The sequence below is a fragment of the Erpetoichthys calabaricus genome, chromosome 16, assembly GCF_900747795.2.
Source record: "Erpetoichthys calabaricus chromosome 16, fErpCal1.3, whole genome shotgun sequence".
NCBI lineage: Eukaryota > Metazoa > Chordata > Cladistia > Polypteriformes > Polypteridae > Erpetoichthys > Erpetoichthys calabaricus.
This window is the reverse complement of record NC_041409.2, coordinates 70,005,661-70,025,467: the sequence shown is the minus strand read 5'-3', so window position 1 is coordinate 70,025,467 and position 19,807 is coordinate 70,005,661. Positions and strand designations below refer to the sequence as shown.

The 19,807-nt window shown below is 40.7% G+C and overlaps 1 protein-coding gene across 1 annotated transcript in view; it reads left to right on the top strand.

Moving 5' to 3' along the window:
* The window catches only part of sptbn5 (spectrin, beta, non-erythrocytic 5), a 153,835-nt gene extending 134,309 nt beyond the window's left edge, over positions 1-19,526 (top strand). The window contains exons 58-71 of the mRNA XM_051919747.1: positions 1,320-1,475; positions 1,646-1,863; positions 3,758-3,947; positions 4,080-4,256; positions 4,981-5,088; positions 5,292-6,026; positions 6,221-6,283; positions 7,993-8,079; positions 14,242-14,333; positions 15,449-15,625; positions 17,933-18,040; positions 18,693-18,838; positions 18,992-19,072; positions 19,198-19,526. Of these exons, the coding sequence (XP_051775707.1) occupies positions 1,320-1,475; positions 1,646-1,863; positions 3,758-3,947; positions 4,080-4,256; positions 4,981-5,088; positions 5,292-6,026; positions 6,221-6,283; positions 7,993-8,079; positions 14,242-14,333; positions 15,449-15,625; positions 17,933-18,040; positions 18,693-18,838; positions 18,992-19,072; positions 19,198-19,526 (2,667 nt within the window). The remainder of the gene's footprint in view (positions 1-1,319; positions 1,476-1,645; positions 1,864-3,757; positions 3,948-4,079; positions 4,257-4,980; positions 5,089-5,291; positions 6,027-6,220; positions 6,284-7,992; positions 8,080-14,241; positions 14,334-15,448; positions 15,626-17,932; positions 18,041-18,692; positions 18,839-18,991; positions 19,073-19,197) is intronic.
* Positions 19,527-19,807: the final 281 nt, after the last annotated feature.

Sequence of the window (19,807 nt, the reverse complement as noted above, 5' to 3'; positions counted from 1 at the left end):
TTCAAAAAGACTTGAGGCTGTAATTGCTGCCAAAGGTGCATCGACAAAGTATTAAGCAAAGGCTATGATTACTTATGTACATGTGATTTCTCAGTTTTTTTATTTTTGATAAATTTGCAAAAATCTCAAGTAAACTTTTTTCACGTTGTCATTATGGGCTGTTGTGTGCAGAATTCTGAGGAAAAAAATGAATTTAATTCATCTTGGAATAAGGCTGTAACATAACAAAATGTGGAAAAAGTGATGCGCTGTGAATACTTTCAAGATGCACTGTATATGTATTACGTGAATGTTATTTACATGAACTGATCTTTCAAGAGGGCAGTATGGCGGTAGAGTGTGTAGCAATGCCACTTCACAGCACTGCTTGGGACCCCTCTCAATTTTCAGATATCCCTCTTATGTGGATTTTGTATGGCTTTAACCTGGTGACCATACACATGCTTGTGTGTTGACTGGTAATTCAATGACCATAAAGTAGGTGAGTGGGTATGTTAATACCCTACCAAGGAGTGACATTCAACTTACCCAACCAAGGAGTGACATCCAGCCTACAGTTAGGTGACACTTGTTACCCATCGCTGCTGGAACAGGCTTTGGCTCCCTGCGACATGGTACTAGAACAGTGAGTTCAGAAAATAAATAATCATTCAAGAAATAACACGATCAACAAATAATAGGATCATGTAGCTATTAATTACCCAATAAATCAGACGGCTGAATGTCCTTGTTATGTCTCTATAGTGTCCATTGTTCTTATTTTAACTTTATAGCACCCTCAGGCAGCAAAATATCTTTAAAACAATTTAATAATTAAGATCATCATAAATGTGAATAGCCAGAAAGTTCAACTGCAACCTGGGAAATTGATGAACAGAATAAGGGTAACAATATGGGGATCACAAAGCATCTTTGGTGTATCCTCAGGTCACGAGGTTGTACAGTGGTTAGCACGTCTTCCTTACATATTCAAGATCTTGGGTTTGATTGCCAGCCAGTAGGTTCTTCTAAGTTCTCCATTGTCCTCACGCATACCACTTCTCAAACACTTTGTTGGTTCCTTTAGAAGGATCCTGCATGAGCGTGCAACATGAGCATTCCTTATAAAGGATGTACAAACCATCCATGTAATGGTTCCTGCTTTGAGGCCGATGCTCTCTGAATAGGCTCATAATAGAAGAAGTCTGAGCAGTAAATACGTTATTTGGCACTTTCCACATTTTCGTTTTGGACAGTGGTGCACCCCACACATACCAATGGAGAATCCAGAGGTTCAGATGTTCAGTCCTTATGTTTTACTCTGGGATGTCTTCTCATAGAACCTGAAAGCTGCCCAGGAGATGCACCAGTTTGACCATGATGTGGATGAGTTGAAGGGCTGGATGAGTGAGAAGGAGGCCAAAGTTGACTCTGAGGACTATGGCAGGGATCTGCTGAGTGTTCAGGCTCTGCTCCGCCAACACGAAGGCCTGGAGGTATGAGGTGCCAGGGGGTCAGGGTGGAAATGGACTTAATGTGTAGTGTTTGGGTGGGAGAAAGTGGTTGGTGTTGGAAATAAAATTGACTGAATAATTGCTTGTGACTTAAAATAAATGACTGGAAATGTAATATGCTGAACTATAAATTGATAATAATGGTTTTGTAGGGTGACCTAGTTGCAATTGGGGAAGAGGTTTCCCGAACAGAGGCGAAGTGTTCAGAGCTGAACATCAAGTACCCCCATGTCCGAGATAATCTAACTGAACAGATGGAAGAGATCCAGGCAAGCTGGGAGAGTCTGCAAAGGAAAGCATCAAGACGAAGGGTGAAATTGAGCCAAGCGGAGACAGCCCAGCAGTACTTCAGTGACTGGAAGGAACTGGTGTACGTCCAGGGGCCAAGGAGGGGTGGGAGATGGGAGTAGAGCCTTGAAAAGTGGAGTGACTGCTAGACAGGGAGGGACACGAAAAGGCGTTTTCAAATGAGTGAAGGAATAAGGCAGTAGGCAAAAAGGACTGTGCTAAATGTGCTCTGTCGACATTTCAGTGAGGGCTTGAAAATGAAAAATCCAATCCATTATGTACCGTATTGTACATATACTGAAACAGAGGGAGTACTTTACACTGCAAACAGCAAAGCAGTGATCCATCAAGTTATTCAAACGAAACAAGTCTAAGAACTTGACTGACAGGGAGATGTTCAGAATTAATGAACACCCTTCATGTGACCTTTCTCTCCTCGTCCTGGTCCTCATATTTGAGGTGGAGGCAATAATATGTCCACAGCCACTTGTTTATGGGTCATAGGGTCATTCTTGTCACATGTACAGTAAAATTCTTACTTGCATGTGCTAATCAACATACAATATGTCACCATTCTCCGGCACAGTGATTAGTGAATACAACAACTACACCTCAAAACTTGTCTTCCTTATTTGAAATTATTACCTTACTTCAAAGTTACACTTACTGCATATGGACCAATATCTATACTTTAATGCAAATGTTTATGGTGTAAGTCCTGGGTTCTTCAAGTCCAAGGTGGCTGCTTTCCTTAGCCCTTTGTCAAATCTGTCATTTGCACCTGAGTGTAGAAGTTGCCTTGGCCTCAGCTTCTGGCAGGAGGAATAATTAAATAAGAGGTAAAACAGTAGAAGACCCCTGTAATGACAGATTCCATTGCTTACCAAGCCCCCAGTATGTGACCACTCTTAAGAGCCATGGGACATTGCTCATCTCATGCTGTTTATAGAGCTGTGACTGAAGGGCATTTACATTAACTTTACATCCAGAGTCAAGTCTTCACAGTCACTTCTTTTGCTGTAAATAGACAAATATTTATTATTTTATCGGGAAATGTCACAGAAAATCAATTCTGCACAGCTTCGCTGACAAAGCAGTTTGGAGACCACCCTTTTGTTTTGAGGAAAAATGTTATTGAATTCCCCCAAGAACACAGGGACATAGTTGGAAACTTGTTAAGGGTAAATTTTTCACAAACATTAGGAAATTTTTCTTCACACAAAGAACCACAGACACATGGAATAAGTGACCAAGTAGTGTGGTAGACATTAGGACTTTAGGGACTTTAAACACTTGACTTATTTTTTTAATTAAGTGGACTGGACTGGCGAGCTTTGTTGGGCTGAATGACTTCTTCTTATTTAGATTGTTTGAATGTCAAAGTTTCCACTTAAACTACATCACTCGGTAGTTTGTTTCAGATTCCCACAACTCTTTGAGAACAGAAGTTCTTCCCAGCTTTTTTCTTGAAAAGTTTCCTCTTGATTTCTATTCATGCCTTTGAGTACTTGACTTATATTTAATTTAGATGCTGAATCAGCTTTATTGATGCCTTTGAGTGTTCAGCACCTTTCTTCTGCACATCTTCTAGTGCTGCTGTGCCTTTTTTGTTGAGTGTTGACCACAACTGTATGCGGCACTCCAGACACCATCTCGCTTGGTGAATTTTACAATTTGAGCATAACATCCCTTTCTTTACACTCAGACGTTCTTATATATGACCTCATATTTGACTTGATGTATCACCGTAGATTATACAGCATACATAATTTGATGTTGTACTCTGTTTAGATGTCTACTTTATTTAGGACAATTGTATCCATCAAATTATCAAATTATCTTGCCTGCTTTGTTCTCCCAGTCTTTCTAAACATGCCCTTTAAGTTAATAGCCCACTGATCTGTCTCCCTCAAGCTCCTCCACAAACCTGTTTCTCATCCAAGATCTTGTTTCTCATCCTGATGTCTCTGTTACAGAGTGTGGATGAATGAAACTCTGTCTTTGCTCCGGGGTGAGGACCATGGAGTGGATGTGGTGGATGTGGATCAGCTTCTCAAAAGGCAAGAAGAACATCGACGTGATATTGAGAGGCAGGCGGAAAAATCGCAGGCCGTGAGGAAAGAGGGTGAGCACCTACTGGAGGAAGACCATTTCATGAGCAATGAGGTATTGGACCAGTGAATAAAATGAAGAGGCCATAAGGTTTGGCTGTTCAGTGAGGGTAGGATCACCAGCCATGGCCTTCCTTCTGTATTTAGTTCTAAAGCAAACTTTTGATGCAGCTCTTTAATCCTCTAGATCAAAGAGAAACTGAATGAGCTGGAAGAGCTTGAATCCCAGCTCCGGGACTGCTGGGAGACCTGTCTGAAACAGCATGAAGAAGATTTGGAGATTCAGAGCCTACAGAGAGATCTGGAGCAAGCTGAGCGGTGGCTGAGCATTCATGAGGCAGCCTTGAAAGAAGAGGAGTATGGGGTAAGAATGAAAAGGGGTGACTCAGGGTCATGACATTGTGGTGATCCATTATGTTAAGTATACGAAAGATTCCTGCAAATGCCTCCGAATGTAGAGCCCCATTACACCCCGCCTTTAGCAACAGCAGGAAACTTGAAAATGGTGACCCATTGCTAGTGGGTGTGGCCACAGAAGCTGTGTGTGATGACATCATCAGCATGACTACATTGTGGACAACAGGTACTTCTCCACAATCATAGTATATATTATTTGCCACATAAAATTGTGTTCTAAAGCTTTTTTTTTTTTTTTTTTTTTTAATTAAAATGCCTTGCCTGGGTCAAGGGTCCAAATATAAAACCAAAAGTCGTAAAACGTATATCCACTTTGAAGCAGCAAAAGTTTCAAATTAAGAAATTGTGCCTTCTATGTTTCTGAGGGATGCTGGTGACAGCAAAAATAAACTGGTAGTAATAAATATTCTCACAGATTCTTGGTGCGAGTTACTGAGGTAAGAATAGTCTTGCTGCTCTGCTGTCTGCTCAAAAGGGAAAGGATTCTAAAATAAGACAATGGGAAAGTTAGAAACACATCAATGTGCACTGTGCAGAATTTCTTGTTTGTCATCATTGTTCAACTTTTGAATAACTTACTCCATAGGTCTGGTTTTAGGCCAGGAATGAAAAAAAAAAATTAAGTTCAACTGTCGCCTCTCAGGGTTGACTGATTGAGTTTTTCTATACAGGATTCATTGTCTGAAGTCCAAGAGCTAATGAAGAAAATGAATGATTTGGAAGCCATGATGGTTGCTCAAGAAGAACGATTTAAGCTACTGGAGGAGAAGAAGAGCAAGGTGAGGCCACAGTAGAAGCTAAGTAAGCAAAACAAAGCTATTGACAATGAAGGGGTCTGCTCCAAAAGACAAATTTAACACCAGTCGAAAACAGAATGGGAAATATACATTTATAAAAGAGGCCAATCAGTTTATAGAGAGGAAAGAGAGGAATTCACGATTTTCTAGAGCAAGTCAGATCTTAGATTCTCTTCTACTTGTAGAGAGAAAATCGACTGCAGCAGTGGCAAAGCACTGAGGACAGAACCGCCAGGTCTAACGTGAAACGAGTGCCATCCTTGCAGAGGAAGCCATCAGACCGAAATCTCCGAGCTGCAGAGAAGAGGCCACAGCAGTACAAGCCTGCGGTCTTGCCTAAGCAAGGGATTCAGACACAGGAGGGAAAGATGAACAGTGCGGACACTATCCTGTCCCCAGTAAGGCGGTCAGTGAAGTCTCCCTTAAGTCCTGAGCCCAGTCCTACCTCTCCAAAACCACTGGGTCTGCAAATGGGCAAAGCTCAAACCTCATCATCTTTTCTGAGAACAGAAGTGTCCCCAAAAAGCCCAACTAAGCCCCCTCTCTTACCCAAGCCCAAACTGACAAACCCAGAACCATCTGAATTGCCAGCTAACACCAAAACCCAGAGCCCACACCGCATCAGCCCAATGCCCAGGCAACCTAGATCCAAACTTGGAGATGCTCAACCACAAGGCACTACTCCATCTACAAATGCCAACACCAAACTCCCTCCAGTTTCCTCGGTATCTACAGTCTACAGAGATAGCCCCATCATGAACCCTGTCACCCCACAATCACCCACAACACTAAAAGAAAATCTCCAGGCCAAACCTTCTTCAGACTCTAATCCTCCATATATCCATGATCCTTCACAGCAAATAAGGATGCTAAGAGCAGCAAAGGAGCACCAGTCTACTCCTTCAGCAGGGCAAGTAGAGGTAAGTGTTCGACTGTTGGGTAACATATAGAGTGATATTGCTCCTTAGATTGCTAAAGCTACATCCAACATCTACTGGTTGAGGTCACTTTGACCTTTTTAAGTTTTGATGTTTACAGTTAAATGCTTTTGGAATGAGGAAGAACTATGGGGATAAACGTCCACCTTTTGCTTCTTTGCCAACTTTGTCTTTAGATAAATATGGATGCTAGGCAGATGGAAGGATTTCTACAAGTGGGCAGACCTGGAAAAGCTAAGGTAGGACATGTTTTACTAATTGATCCGTACCAAGGAACGGCATGATACTGATTAGATCCTGCATACTGTAACATGTAAAAAAAAGAATGATAATATTACAGTATCTGCATTCAATAACACAACAATAACCGGGGATGCAAAGGAGATCTTTCACTTTAACTGGATTTCCTCGTAATAAAGACCACCAACTTAAGTAGCACACATGCACATGTTTTTATGCAACTCATTGTCAGTCACTCCCAAAACATTTCACAGACCCCCATATAATACATTTCCACCCACCTTATTAGAAAGTTCACATATACAGTAATGTCTTTATTTACTTCATGACAACCTCAAATAGAGGTAGGGAGTCGACTGTCCCAAGTCTCAAGCCAGTTCAGGAAATTCTTCTTCCCCATAACTTACTCCATAGCTCAGGTGTAGGCCAGAAATGAAGTTCAACTGTCGTCTCTCAGGGTTGACTGATTGACTTTTTCTATATAGGACTCATGGATCCATACCAAGAAACGGCATGATATCGGTTATATCAGAGCAGGCTTGCTATTATGACTATATATACACACATGCTCTGTTCCTCCTGTTTTATTTATTTACTGTAAATATGTCTCTCTAACAATGAGGCATCATTACCTCAGGAGAATGACTAGAAGGGAGTTGTTGACCCTCCTTAGGCATGAAGGTAGCAACATCCACAGTTGCTTAAGTTGTAGGCAACACTGTGAGGATGTCTGATGACCCTCCCTTGGTTGGCTCAGTTGGCGTTTTGAGGACTTCTTTGGCTCTGCTGGGGCAAAAGTTGATCCCCATGATATCCAAATTCTAGTGTTCCCCCAACATCCACAATAATAAAGACAGGTCAACTTTGAGAAGTCACCACTCCTGATGATGCTGAGCCGCTGTGTCCCCTGTTTCCTGGGTCTGTCTGTAAAAGTGAAAATACTCTGTGATGATAAAAGATTTTGGGGGAAGCTGTGACACCCCTGTAATGTCATTAGCACTTTACTCAGCCATCTTCTCTGTCATGATTAGGCTAATCTATGCTCTTGTATCCCATTAGAGTGAACAGCACCATCACTGTCTGGACGTGTCTGATATTGTCGACTGATATAAGGTGCTTGAACCTTCCAGTGAAGTGTAGGATTTCCATTACTAAACATTTTCATTGAAATTATCAGTGGTGCTTGCCATTCCATTTTGAACAGTCCCCAAACAGTTTTTTTTCTAGCTCAGTAGTCACTCTGATAAGTTCATTATGAGTTCAGGTATATCTTTAGCAGTTAAGGTCAGAGTACCATAACGTTTAAAAAGGAAACAATACTTTACTGTCTGTAAGTTCGATGATACAAAGGAGGTCCCTCTTCTTTACCGGATTACCTCACAGTGCAGACCAGTAAAGTATCCAACACACACACACACATCTTTATACAACAGCCTAATAGAACACATTGTATCACACACACAGCATTTCAAAATAATATATTGCAATAGTCACCTAACTTCCAACCCAGACAATGTACCATTATATAGCTCCTGCTCATCAGGAAAGCATTGAACTATCCGAGCTGATCTAATGCACATTGTTCCTCTCTGATCTTCATGAAAACCTGCTGTATGGGAGAGTTATCTTGTAATGCCATGAGCATCATCGCCCCACAGCAATATGACTTTCTCCATTCTTCAGGCTTCTTTTTCTTATTACTTGGTAGGGATCATCTGACTCTTGGAACCTGAACTTTGTTGTCTTGGAGAAGCAGAGTCTCCTCTTGTGCCAGGATCGTCAAGAAGCAGTGAGAGTAAGTAACCCCAGCGACTCTGACAGAGATTGAGTTTAAATGGATATCACACCACTTAGGTGGTAGTTGGAGGCTGGGAGACTCAGATGTCTCTTGGGCTGTTGTATTGTAAACAGACTGTGGGGACATCCTGGGACACAGCATGTTCACATCCTCATTTCTTCATTGCCTTCTTTGGCATCCTTGGTTGTTCAAGGATCTTGTCTGTGGGCACAGAATTGTGCTCTGATAGCCTGGGTGTCTTTTACTGCCCCTAAAACAACATCAACTCTTGTTAGGCTTTACCCTTTGTTGTGTGCCATCCCAGTACCATCTTTGAGTCGGCAGCCTTGGAGCAAGCCAGAAAACCTTCTACTGTATATTCAGTGTCCTTGTATACAGTTGTGGACCAAGTCACAAGACCTTTCTAGATCATTTGAATTGCTAAATTCTTTCATTATTGCAGTTTGTTTGCTCATCAAAGTAAGTCCTATTCTCTCCACTTACAAGAAAAGCATCTTAAAATAAAACACTGATGGGTTCTCTTGGACTTGTAACTTTTTTCTATGATCTGCCTCGAAAGTGGAGTTCTAACCCTTTCTTTGGACATAACCACATCGTCGTCCTTCTCATGCTCCTCTTTATACTCTTTGGAGGGCGCATGACCAGAGGGGGTGGTCCTGTCACCTCTGTTTCGACCCTTTTTGGCCGGTTCCCCAGAATATCCAGTTATCCTCCTCTGTCTGTCCTTTGTGACACATTTCTGGACCCTCCTTCCAAAGGTTATAAAACAAGCTAAGACTTCTGAAATGCTCAGTGCTCTTTTAGTGGCTTTCCTGTGTTCCCAACATGATTTGAACACACAAATTACTGTATATCCCATCTAAGGTTATAACTAACATATATTCTTAGACTAGCAAAATACCCGCGCTTCACAGCGGAGAAGTAGAGTGTTAAAGAGGTTATGATAAAGAAAAGGAAACATTTTAAAAATAACATAACATGATAGTCAATGTAATTGTGTTGTCATTGTTATGAGTTTTGCTGTCATATATATATATATATATATATATATATATATATATACATACACAGACACACAAACATATATATACATATATATATATACATATATATACATATCTACATATACACATATCTATATATATATATATATATATATATATATATATATATATATATATATGTATATATACTGTATATACAGATACACATACATATACACACATACACACACATACATACATACATACACACATATATACACACACACATATATATATATACTAGCAAAATACCCACGCTTCGCAGCGGAGAAGTAGTGTGTTAAAGAGGTTATGAAAAAAAAAGCAAACATTTTAAAAATAACGTAACGTGATTGTCAATGTAATTGTGTTGTCATTGTTATGAGTGTTGCTGTGTTTTATATATATAAAATATACACACACACATATAAACATATATATACATATACACATATATATATACATATCTACATATATATATATATATATATACATATACACATCGACATATCAACATATATATATACACATATATACACACACACACGCTTTATGGGTGATGATTGTTTTACTGTTTTTATCTTTATTTTATTTTATTGTAGAATCAACTCCTATCTGCGCACAGCAGGGCAGCCTTGGGCGGATGGGTATGGTGTATTCACTCCATGTTATCGTGCATTGCGCTGTCAGTGGTATTTTGATAAAAGAATTTGAACAACATATAAGAAGCATATAAATTATTAAACAGTAAAACATTAACATTTAAGAAGTAAAGTTACATTGAGTACTACTGCAGTGCCTTCGGGTATACCTCATTTTTTGTTTGCCCATTACATGCTTAAATGTATACATTTTTTGGTGCACCTACCCGAGAACACGCGACACATAACCGAGCGTGGGAGAAGCATGGATTTTAAACACGTGTTGAGTTCATCTGCTGGTCTCCCTCGTGGAATAACTGGTAATGTTTGACTAAAATCTACAGCGAGTAAAACGACATTACCTCCTATTTTTTTTTTTACGATCTCTGAGATCTTGCTTTTTTCGGTTCAAGGCTTCATAAGCTCTTTTATGTTGTATGGTGTACTTATCCCAAACCATCATCTTTGAATGTTGCAAGACTTTCGCCTTGTATGTAGATCGGGGTAATTACATTCATTGCATTCCTAGTCTGAATCACAATCTGATTGTATGGGTGGTTACCTGGCACTGTAGGGTTGCCACCCGTCCTTTAAAATACGGAATCGTGCCACGTTTGAGAATGAAATTGCGCGTCCCGTTTTGAATCAATACTGGACGGGATTTATCCCGTATTTTTTTTATCATTTTTTTTTTAAAGCAGCGTCTCATGCAAATCATCCCACACGCATTTTATGAAGATGCCTCCTTTCCTACTTTTGATTGGGTAATACTTGATGTCATCGTTAGTTTGATTGGTGTTTTTAACTGTCCAGTGAGGAGGGCGTGTGTTTTAAGTAGAGTCTGCAAAGTGTTGGCACTGAGATGTGGCGTCAGCGCCATAGTTGAAGCCCCTAACGTTGCGGTCAGCAAGTCGGCTAACATCCGCCATGTGCCGTCTTTCAGTTGCGAGAAGCAGATCATAGAATGGTTGAAACTGTTGCGCCACGGCGTGTGGTTCGTTTATACCTCGTGTCTTCTCATTAAACTTTTATGTCGCGAATATGTTATTGCAATCCGCAGCGGGAGCGTTTCTATAAACTTAATTTAAACTTACGTTTTACACCGTGCTTTGTTTCCCTTATGAACATGCTAGTATGCTTAACTCGCTCCGTTCTCAATTGTTTAATTAATTTTTTGCTCTTCGCTGTTTGCGGCTGTTCCTCCATTTCCCCCTACTTCGTTGTTTTATCTCGCGAATATGTTATTGCAATCCTTAACGGGAGCGTTTCAATAAACTGATTGAAAATAGTTTTGCATTTACCTTTTTAGTAAAAGGTGAGCTTTTAAGCCTGAGAAATCACCACGTAAATGCACACGTTTAATTGGACATGTTTTAATATGTATGGTTACACAGTATTAAAAGACAGTGAACAACGTCAGTTACCTTTGTTCCCGCGTTTGATAAAAGGTGAGCTTTTAAGCCTGAGAAATCACCCCGTAAATGCACACGTTTAATTGCACACATGTGTTAATATGTATGCTTACACAGTATTAAAAGACAGTCAAAAATTAACGTCATTTACCTTCGTTCCCGCGTGTGACTCGTGCTGTAAATGTCTTCCTTGTTTTTACTTCACGTGATTACGTAGGAGGCGTGATGACGCGATACGTGACTCCGCCTCCTCCATTACAGTGTATGGACAAAAAATATGTTCCAGTTATGACCATTACGCTTTGAATTTCGAAATGAAACCTGCCTAACTTTTGTAAGTAAGCTGTAAGGAATGAGCCTGCCAAATTTCAGCCTTCCACCTACACGGGAAGTTGGAGAATTAGTGATGAGTGAGTCAGTCAGTCAGTCAGTCAGTCAGTGAGGGCTTTGCCTTTTATTATTATAGATTTCAAAATCCCCGCGCTTTGCAGAGGCGAAGTACTGCTTTTAAATTTTTATTAAGAAGAAAAGAAAACCTTTTTAAACTGAGGGAAAATATACCAATAACAATTTGTTAAGGATCTGTTTTTTTGTGAAGCTGTCTTTACACAGCTTCTCCGCTGTTTTATAAACGAATGCCATATAAGTCCGTCCTTTCTGCTTGCTTCGCAGTTCTGTAGTGGTTTATTGTTCGTCTATTACGATTGTTTTTATAAACGAACGCCATATAAGGCCATCCTTTTTTCTTGCTTTGCCAAGGAAGCAGCCTTTTTATTTAATGCACGGGTTCTCCGTTGTTTCATTGTTCATTTATTACGATTGTTATAGTTGTCTTTGTATACCACGTTGTCAGTTGAGCACTCCGGTTGGAATATGACCAAGCCATGGAAGCTTACTGTTGAGAATGCAACGTATAGTGTACAGGAGAAAAATGGCAATCTTTTGTAGGTCTATGAACTTAATTTATGCCTGTATGCGTCAGTCGCTTCATATTCTTTTCGTACCTTATCAATTGTGTAATGTGTTTTTTGAACAGGTTTGATTCATCGAAGTGATCACTCCTGCTGTGTTCAGTCACTTCACGTGAGCCGCTCTCTTGTGTGATGTTGCGATGTCCACGGCTTTATTTAATGTTAGCTAAGACCCGGCACTTAAAAGTTTCTCGCTACAGCAATTTTAACTCTGTTTCAAAGTGATTCAAAGTCTCTTTTATACCTCGTGTCTTCTCATTAAACTTGTATCTCGCGAATATGGTATTGCAAACGGCAGGGGGAGCGTTTCTATAAACTTAATTTAAACTTACGGTTTACATATGCATCACTCGCTCGCTTCTTATTGTTTCGCTGCCTTCTCAATTGTGTAATGAATGTTTTCTTCAGCGCTCTTTGTGGCTGTTCCTTGTTTTCAGTTCACGTGATTACGTAGGAGGCGTGATGGCGCGATATGCGACTCCGCCTCCCATGGCCATCGAGCTGCACTCCATTACAGTATATGAACAAAAAAGAGGTTCCAGTTATGACCATTACGTGTACAATTTCGAAATGAAACCTGCCTAACATTTGTAAGTAAGCTGTAAGGAATGAGCCTGCCAAATTTCCGCCTTCCACCTACACGGGAAGTTGGAGAATTAGTGATGAGTGAGTGAGTCAGTGAGGGCTTTGCCTTTTATTAGTATAGATATACCTGAGATGTATCTAAGATGGGTTGAAATCTAAATAATCAACGGAGATCTCCATGTTAACATTTACAGTGCACCATGCAGTCCATGCTATTTGGTGTGAGATGTATAAAAGCAGTGTTAATGTTTGAGATGTGCCATTTGTTGGAATGACAAATGCAATTCATTTTATTACTAAAAGACAAAGATAGATCAACCAGATGGACACACATATAGACACTCAGGCACTTAAGGTTGTCAATCCTGTTTAAGCAGTTATGGTTAGGTTGGTGTTGCTAAGTCTCTACTCATATTTACTTTGTGATTAATCTAGAAGCTCTTTTCTGATCTTTCTCTAACTCTCTTTAATCATTGTAAAAGTTACATTGCATTTAATATTGCAGATGTAACCTCAAGAGTGTGTTCAAAGAGTGTACTGGAATATTGTGATAGCCCTGTTAAACCTGTAGTCTAATGTTTTCATGGAGAATGAAAATAAGAAAATTCTTGGTACAATGGACTTCTGTATAAACAATATCAAAGTGTCCAATGAAAAAAAAAAAAAAAAAAAGTCACTTAACTCGCGTCGTATAATCCAAGTTTCAGGTAGCCAGTCCTATGCTCCCATTGCCCCAAACGCATGTATTATGACTAAAATATTAAGTAAACCATTTCCCAAAAATGCTCTAATGCAAGAAAGTTCAAACGGAAGACACGCCTCCCCGTCATTCATTGGTCAGCCCAGCCCAGTAATAGCTCATTCATTGGCTATCTTTGTGTGTCATATCAACATTGCAGAATATGAGAGTGGAAAACAATTAACGATTAAAATTTAAAGAAAAGCGAGTGAGAAGTGTTTCGTATTTGTGTTTATGCAAGGTTTCAATAAGCAGATGGTATTTCACCAGTGCAGTTACACAAACTGCCATTGATTAACCCCAAAGTGCTGTGGCTGTGGCTTACCGCTATGAACATAAATGGAGCAAATAGCAACAGCTTGTTCTCATTTGAATGCTCTTCACTGTTGTGCATGAGAGTATTTTCCAGAAATAGTTTATTTAACAATACATTAGCCGAAAGTCATTGCATTCCGTTTGAGAAAACTAGTTTTTATGGCCAGATTTTCTGAGTTTTGTTTTTGACTCTTATGTGTTTTGACTGTGGGCACATCTTTTTCCAATGATTTGACAACTGATTTCTAAGATGTCGGCCTATAAACCGCAGCTCTGTCCTGACGTTTCTTCCTGTTATACCTTTTTGATCCATTCAGGTTGTAAATATTACCATTTGATCTACTCTACATGTTATTAAAGGATCGTAGCAATCACAACAATATCTGTTTTGACTTTGGTGTTAATGTCCCACACTAAAGGACACTTCACATCACCCAAGTCATTACATTAAGTCCCACATTCTTTTCTTTCCAGGGTTTGTCCACATGTCGGAGGATTGACATTGACGGTGCCAGGTGTGAGATTGTACAAGACCAGGAGGACAAGGAAAACACCTTCAGACTCCGGTGAGTGGCGCTCCCTGCGTTAGGCCCGCTGCCCTGCCTTGTAGTACTTGGTCCTGGAAAGTCTCTGTGGTTCAGGTTTTATAATCCACTTGACATTGCTTCATTTTAAAGATTTGCAGCCATACAGCCTTTGAGCTACCTGACTTGAGTTAATGACCTGAATTTTGAAATAGAATGGAAATGTAATATTTTCAAATCTATTTATTCAGTGACACAGGGTGCCAAAGAGAGTACCTTAGAGAAAATATACTCTCTCTCTCACACACACACACATGCACACAAACACACACACACACCCAAATGGAAAAACAACAACCCACAGACAACAGAAGAATGTGCAGGTTCATACAGACAGCACCCAGGCACAGGACTCGACCCCAGAACATTGGATCTGTGGGGCTGCAGAATGGACATTTAATACTCAAGAGTAGAAATGGATTTCTTTAGGAAGATGGAGTCTTCAAAACCAGTTTATGTGATTTAATTAATGTATCGTAATGGAGCTCCAAGGTGCTAACTCACTGGAGCCCCACAGCTAACCCCACCATTGGCTTCATTGGTTTCTATGCAATGATTCTGAAGCTCATTCTGCTGTGTCAAGTTCATATTTTAAATAGGATTCATCTGCCTTGTCTGTGTATTTATGCTTTGCAGAGTAGAGTGTAGCCTTTCTTCTAGAGAAGAATTGGAAGAATCCACTCTTCACATCATCCCTCAGACTGTAGCTAGTGGTGGTCTTATACCCTTTCTAGAGCACTCTGGGACTCCATGAGACTTCAGTTGTCATGAAGTACATCCTCCACTAACAGTTTGTCTCTTCTGCCATCACCACTGTCTCCTTGTGTGACCCTAAATGAGTTATTAAACTTCAAAGGCTCAAAAAAGTAGAAAATAGAAATTATTATTTTTAAATTGTACTTGTAAAACTCTGTGGACTGGTGTTTGCTATATTAGGGTTACGAATTTATTATATCCCGTATCTTTGTAGGATGATTGATATTCTTCTGTCATGTTAGGATTTTGCATACTAATATGTGATACTCAATTGTGCACTACGTCCTTCAAGTTATTCCATATCCCTGTTTACTTGTTTGTTGCCTGCTGTTCATCCCCAGATTAAGAAATGGCGATCAGTATCTGTTTGCTGCACCTAGCAAAGAGCTCCTAAATGACTGGATGTTGAAACTTCAAAGGATCTTGGAGTCTGCAGTGACACTTACTTCTGGTGACAGTTCCCAAAGTGGCCAAGGAGAGTTTCCTCCCAAAGTCCCCAAGAGACTAACTGTCAGACGGTAAGGCTAACACATCGAGGGGACGTATGAGACAGGTGGACCTGCACCTTTAGGAGTTAATCAAGCATTTGGCCAATAATGTTGTGTAGCACCCTTAGCAGTAGGCATCATCCTAAAAGGCCTTCCTAGGCATACGAGATTACAGAATTGTTACAAATATCCAAACTGAACAGTCCAATCAAAATCGATGCAACTAGTACAAAGCACTGACACATACCCAGGAGAACTTGTGCCTATAGGTGAGTTTATGTCTATATAAATAATTTAATTTAAGAAATATAAATCCATGTTCAAGAAAGAACAGTCCATGATTGACTTACAAAAGTGCACACTCAAAAATAAACTGGAAGTACAAAATGTGTCTCTGAGTGGTCCTTTGGTTTTGTAGTGGCAGGAAGTTAAAGTAAGTTACAGCATCTGGAATTATAATCTCAAACTGCAAAACAGCGAACCTCTTGTAAAACCAGTAAATACTTGCTTGGCTCAAGTGACTGTCTGTGGTCAGATGTGAGTGTCTGTCTACACAAGTAGCTCCTGCTGAGCACAGTCAAAAAACACTTGAGTTGGGTAAAGGGACACAATGGGCACAAAGGACTGGGCTCAGTGGTAGCGCTGCTGCCTTGCAGTTAGGAGATCCGGGAGTGCTTCCTGGGTCCTCCCTGCGTGGAGTTTGCATGTTCTCCCCGTGTCTGTGTGGGTTTCCTCCGGGTGCTCCGGTTTCCTCCCACAGTCCAAAGACATGCAGGTTAGGTGCATTTAGCGATTCTAAATTGTCCTGTGTGTGTGCGCGCTCTGTGGTTGGTTGGTGTTTGTTTCCTGCCTTGCACCCTGTATTGGCTGGGATTGGCTCCAGCAGACCCCTGTGACCCTGTAGTTAGGATATAGCGGGTTGGAAAATGGATGGAAGAAGAATCAATTCAGCGGTCAGGGTCTCAAGAAGAAAAGTAAAACAAACAATTTGTTTAAAATTAATTTTACAGGAAATTTCAGATTTCAAAATGCAAAACTCATTCAATTTTTTTTTTTGTAGTTTGTTACACATGGATTTCAGAGGATCACCTTCTGGGCTCAACTAAGATTTGCAATACCACTCCATCATGAGAGGGGGCGCTGTTACTAATATCATTTCTTCCTTCTGCAGCTCCGAGTAGACAGTAACTGTTAGGGCAACTGACTCCGCCCATTGTACCTTGAAAAGGCCCACCCCTTCCTGTCAAAGGTCTATAAAACCCAGACCTTCCTGGAAGGAGGCTTCTTAATTTGAACGGACTCAAACAGAGGATGGAGCTCCCAACAGGACCTGCTCTTCATAGTCGATTCATTCGAAATACAAAGCTTGGCTTATTACGGCCATAGAGTACCTGTTTTTCTTTTGTGCTTTTAAGCACTTGTTTATTTTTTATTGTTTTTTTTTCTGCTTTGCATTAAATGGGTTGGCTTAGTTGGCACCCCAACTATACTTCTCAAGTCACTCACCATTTGCACATTTTAAACAATAATTAACGCTCCATAAGTGCCATTCACACTTTTGGGCTTACCGATGTTGTTTTCTGCAGCTATGTAAAGCGTGTGTTCCGTACCTCATCAGTAAAATCAGTTTGATTTATGCATCTCATTTACCTCACTGAGGGGGAGTGCAGTGCGACTTGAAAAAATCTGCTATTAACGCACATCGTGCTCATTACTCCAATCTCTCCACAGGAACGTCACCGCTGCCAGCCCCTCGCCATTATCTAGCCACGTCTTCTCCTAATTGAAGATCTGCGCCCTTGTGGTGATTTTATTTATTCCCACTAGAGATCTGTATTTAAACTCTAAATGAGAGGCGGACACATGCAGACTTAATGCATGTAAACACTTCCAGACGGGAGCTTCACGTCTTTCTGCTACTGTGAATAGCATGAGTTTCACTGGAAGCTAAACACAATTTCATTAATTTTTGTGAAGTGAAACAATGAGTTTCACTGCAAATTCAATTTTGTGAGACTTCGTTTGCTTGTCACTAGTGACGGCTGATGAATTCTGGAATGTTTTGATGGTTTTGAAGTTGTGAAGTGACCCACTGCTTGGTGTAGATCTGCAATCATACAAAAGCACAATGTGAATGTCGTCTTACAGCTACAGATGCTCTTTCGGTTCTCCTAGTCAGAGGTGTGTAAAGGTTCCTGTTGGGTAAACCAGTCTACGATTGCAAGTCATTTATTAGAAAGGTGACTGAAGAAAGTGTGGATGTGGTACTTTGCATGCCAAGTCTTTCTCTCTGCAAACACGTTTTTCCATTTTCTTCTCCTCCTTCTGTATTTGCAGGTCTGTCTCAGAGCAAAACCCTTCAAATGATGTGACCCCCACTCTTCATTCCTCCCAATCAGAAGGTCCCCCTGAGAGGCAGAGTGGCACAAAGGACATCCTTCCAAGGTAGGTCATCCTTCCAAGCTCTCACAGATATGTAAATAAGGCAACAGGGAATCTCGTAGCCCAATGCAGAATTCATCCTCTTAGCAGAGCATTAATGGTTTTCAGATTCAGCCAGTTCCCAGTCTTGGTCACTTCCACTTTGATTTTTTTTTAATTATTTATTTGGCTCAACTCAGATTCCCATAGTTAACTCACTTCTCTCCCAGATGTGAAAGGCTTGGTTTAATTTCCATCCCTGTCTTTCCAGTGAGTAAAGTTGAGATGTTCTCACTGTGTTCACATGGATTTCTCTGGGTAATTCATCCCAAAGACTTGCAGACTGTACCTGAATATGGCAGCCTGTCCAGGATTGGTTCCTGCCTGGTGTCTGATGCTGCTGAGCTCATGTCCAGTCACCCCAGCCAAACCCCCCCGTCCCTTCTATTGGATTTAGCAGATTCACAAAATGAATTTCTAGCATGAACCTTCATTCCATAAAGCCACCATCATTACAAATCTAATTACATTCCAGTGGACTACAATTAATCAATTTACTAAAATTGCTTATCCAAATTTATAAGAAGAATGCACATTTAAGCTACCTAATGTTTAATAGTTTAACTCAAAAAAAGAAAATGTAGTTCCCAGAGTATCATTACATTTGTCTTTTCAGCATTGCACCAGATCACACACTGAAGCAAATCCAGAAAGATTCAGAAGAGATTGGAGCAAATGATGAAGACTCCGGTCTTGGCCCCCAAGTATCTCCCATTCTGAGACACCCCAACTCCACCGTCTTTCGAGAGCCCACCATTGCAGGTAACTCCTTGTTTTTATGCTATTGTTTTTCAGAGAGACAGTAAGCATTTCATCTAGAGGTGTCCCTCAATGTTCCATACATGATTCATCCCTTCCATGTCAGCTCCTTCTGAGCTAAGACTCCATTTCTACTTGTGTCTTTTGTGTGTGCAGCTCCACAGGATGTCTCATCTACCATGGCACGTAAAGTTCCCAATAAAAGGAAAGCCCCTGAGCGACCGCTGCCAGTGCCTGGTGAGACTTTGCCTTCTCACATTTCCATCATACATGCCACTTTGATTTAAGTGGTGTGTCGGTTCACACAAATGGTGCTTTGTCACGAGTTCCTCTGGCTGTGACTTTTTCTTTTTTAAAAACAGAGCAGAATATTGTGAATGACAGCACAGGGACAGCAGTGACAAAGGAGCCTCCTACCAAACCTCCACACACATACTATAACATCCATCAGTACCCGGCTGGAGGAGAAGTGCATGCTTTTGGTACAAGCGACACGGCAACACATGGCGCTACAGGTACCAGATGTTACCAACTTCTACGTGTTACCGTCTCGTTGAGAGAGTGGGAATTCTTGGCACTGTTCTTTAGTTCACCCATCGATCAAAGATGTCCTCAGGCTGTACAAACTGGCATCAGAAAGAGGCAGAAAAGGCTGAGCTGTGATGTTGAATTGTCTCCAAATCTTAAATAACCCATTTAGAGCCGTATCATAACTTGAATTGATCAATGCCAAGCTAGACTTTGGCTTCTGTATAACCCAGAATGACAGACGACCAATCAGAAGTGAAGAGATAACTGCTGCTAATCAACATGGCTGGGCCAAGTCTTTATGTCCAACCAATGGGAGGAGTGTAACACAATGCAGCACACGTGCTAAGGCTTAGTCACCCAGTAAAATTTTATAAGACTGGTTGCACATAGCAGCTTATTCACTTTGGGCAATACGCTCAGCACTAATTGCACATTACTGGT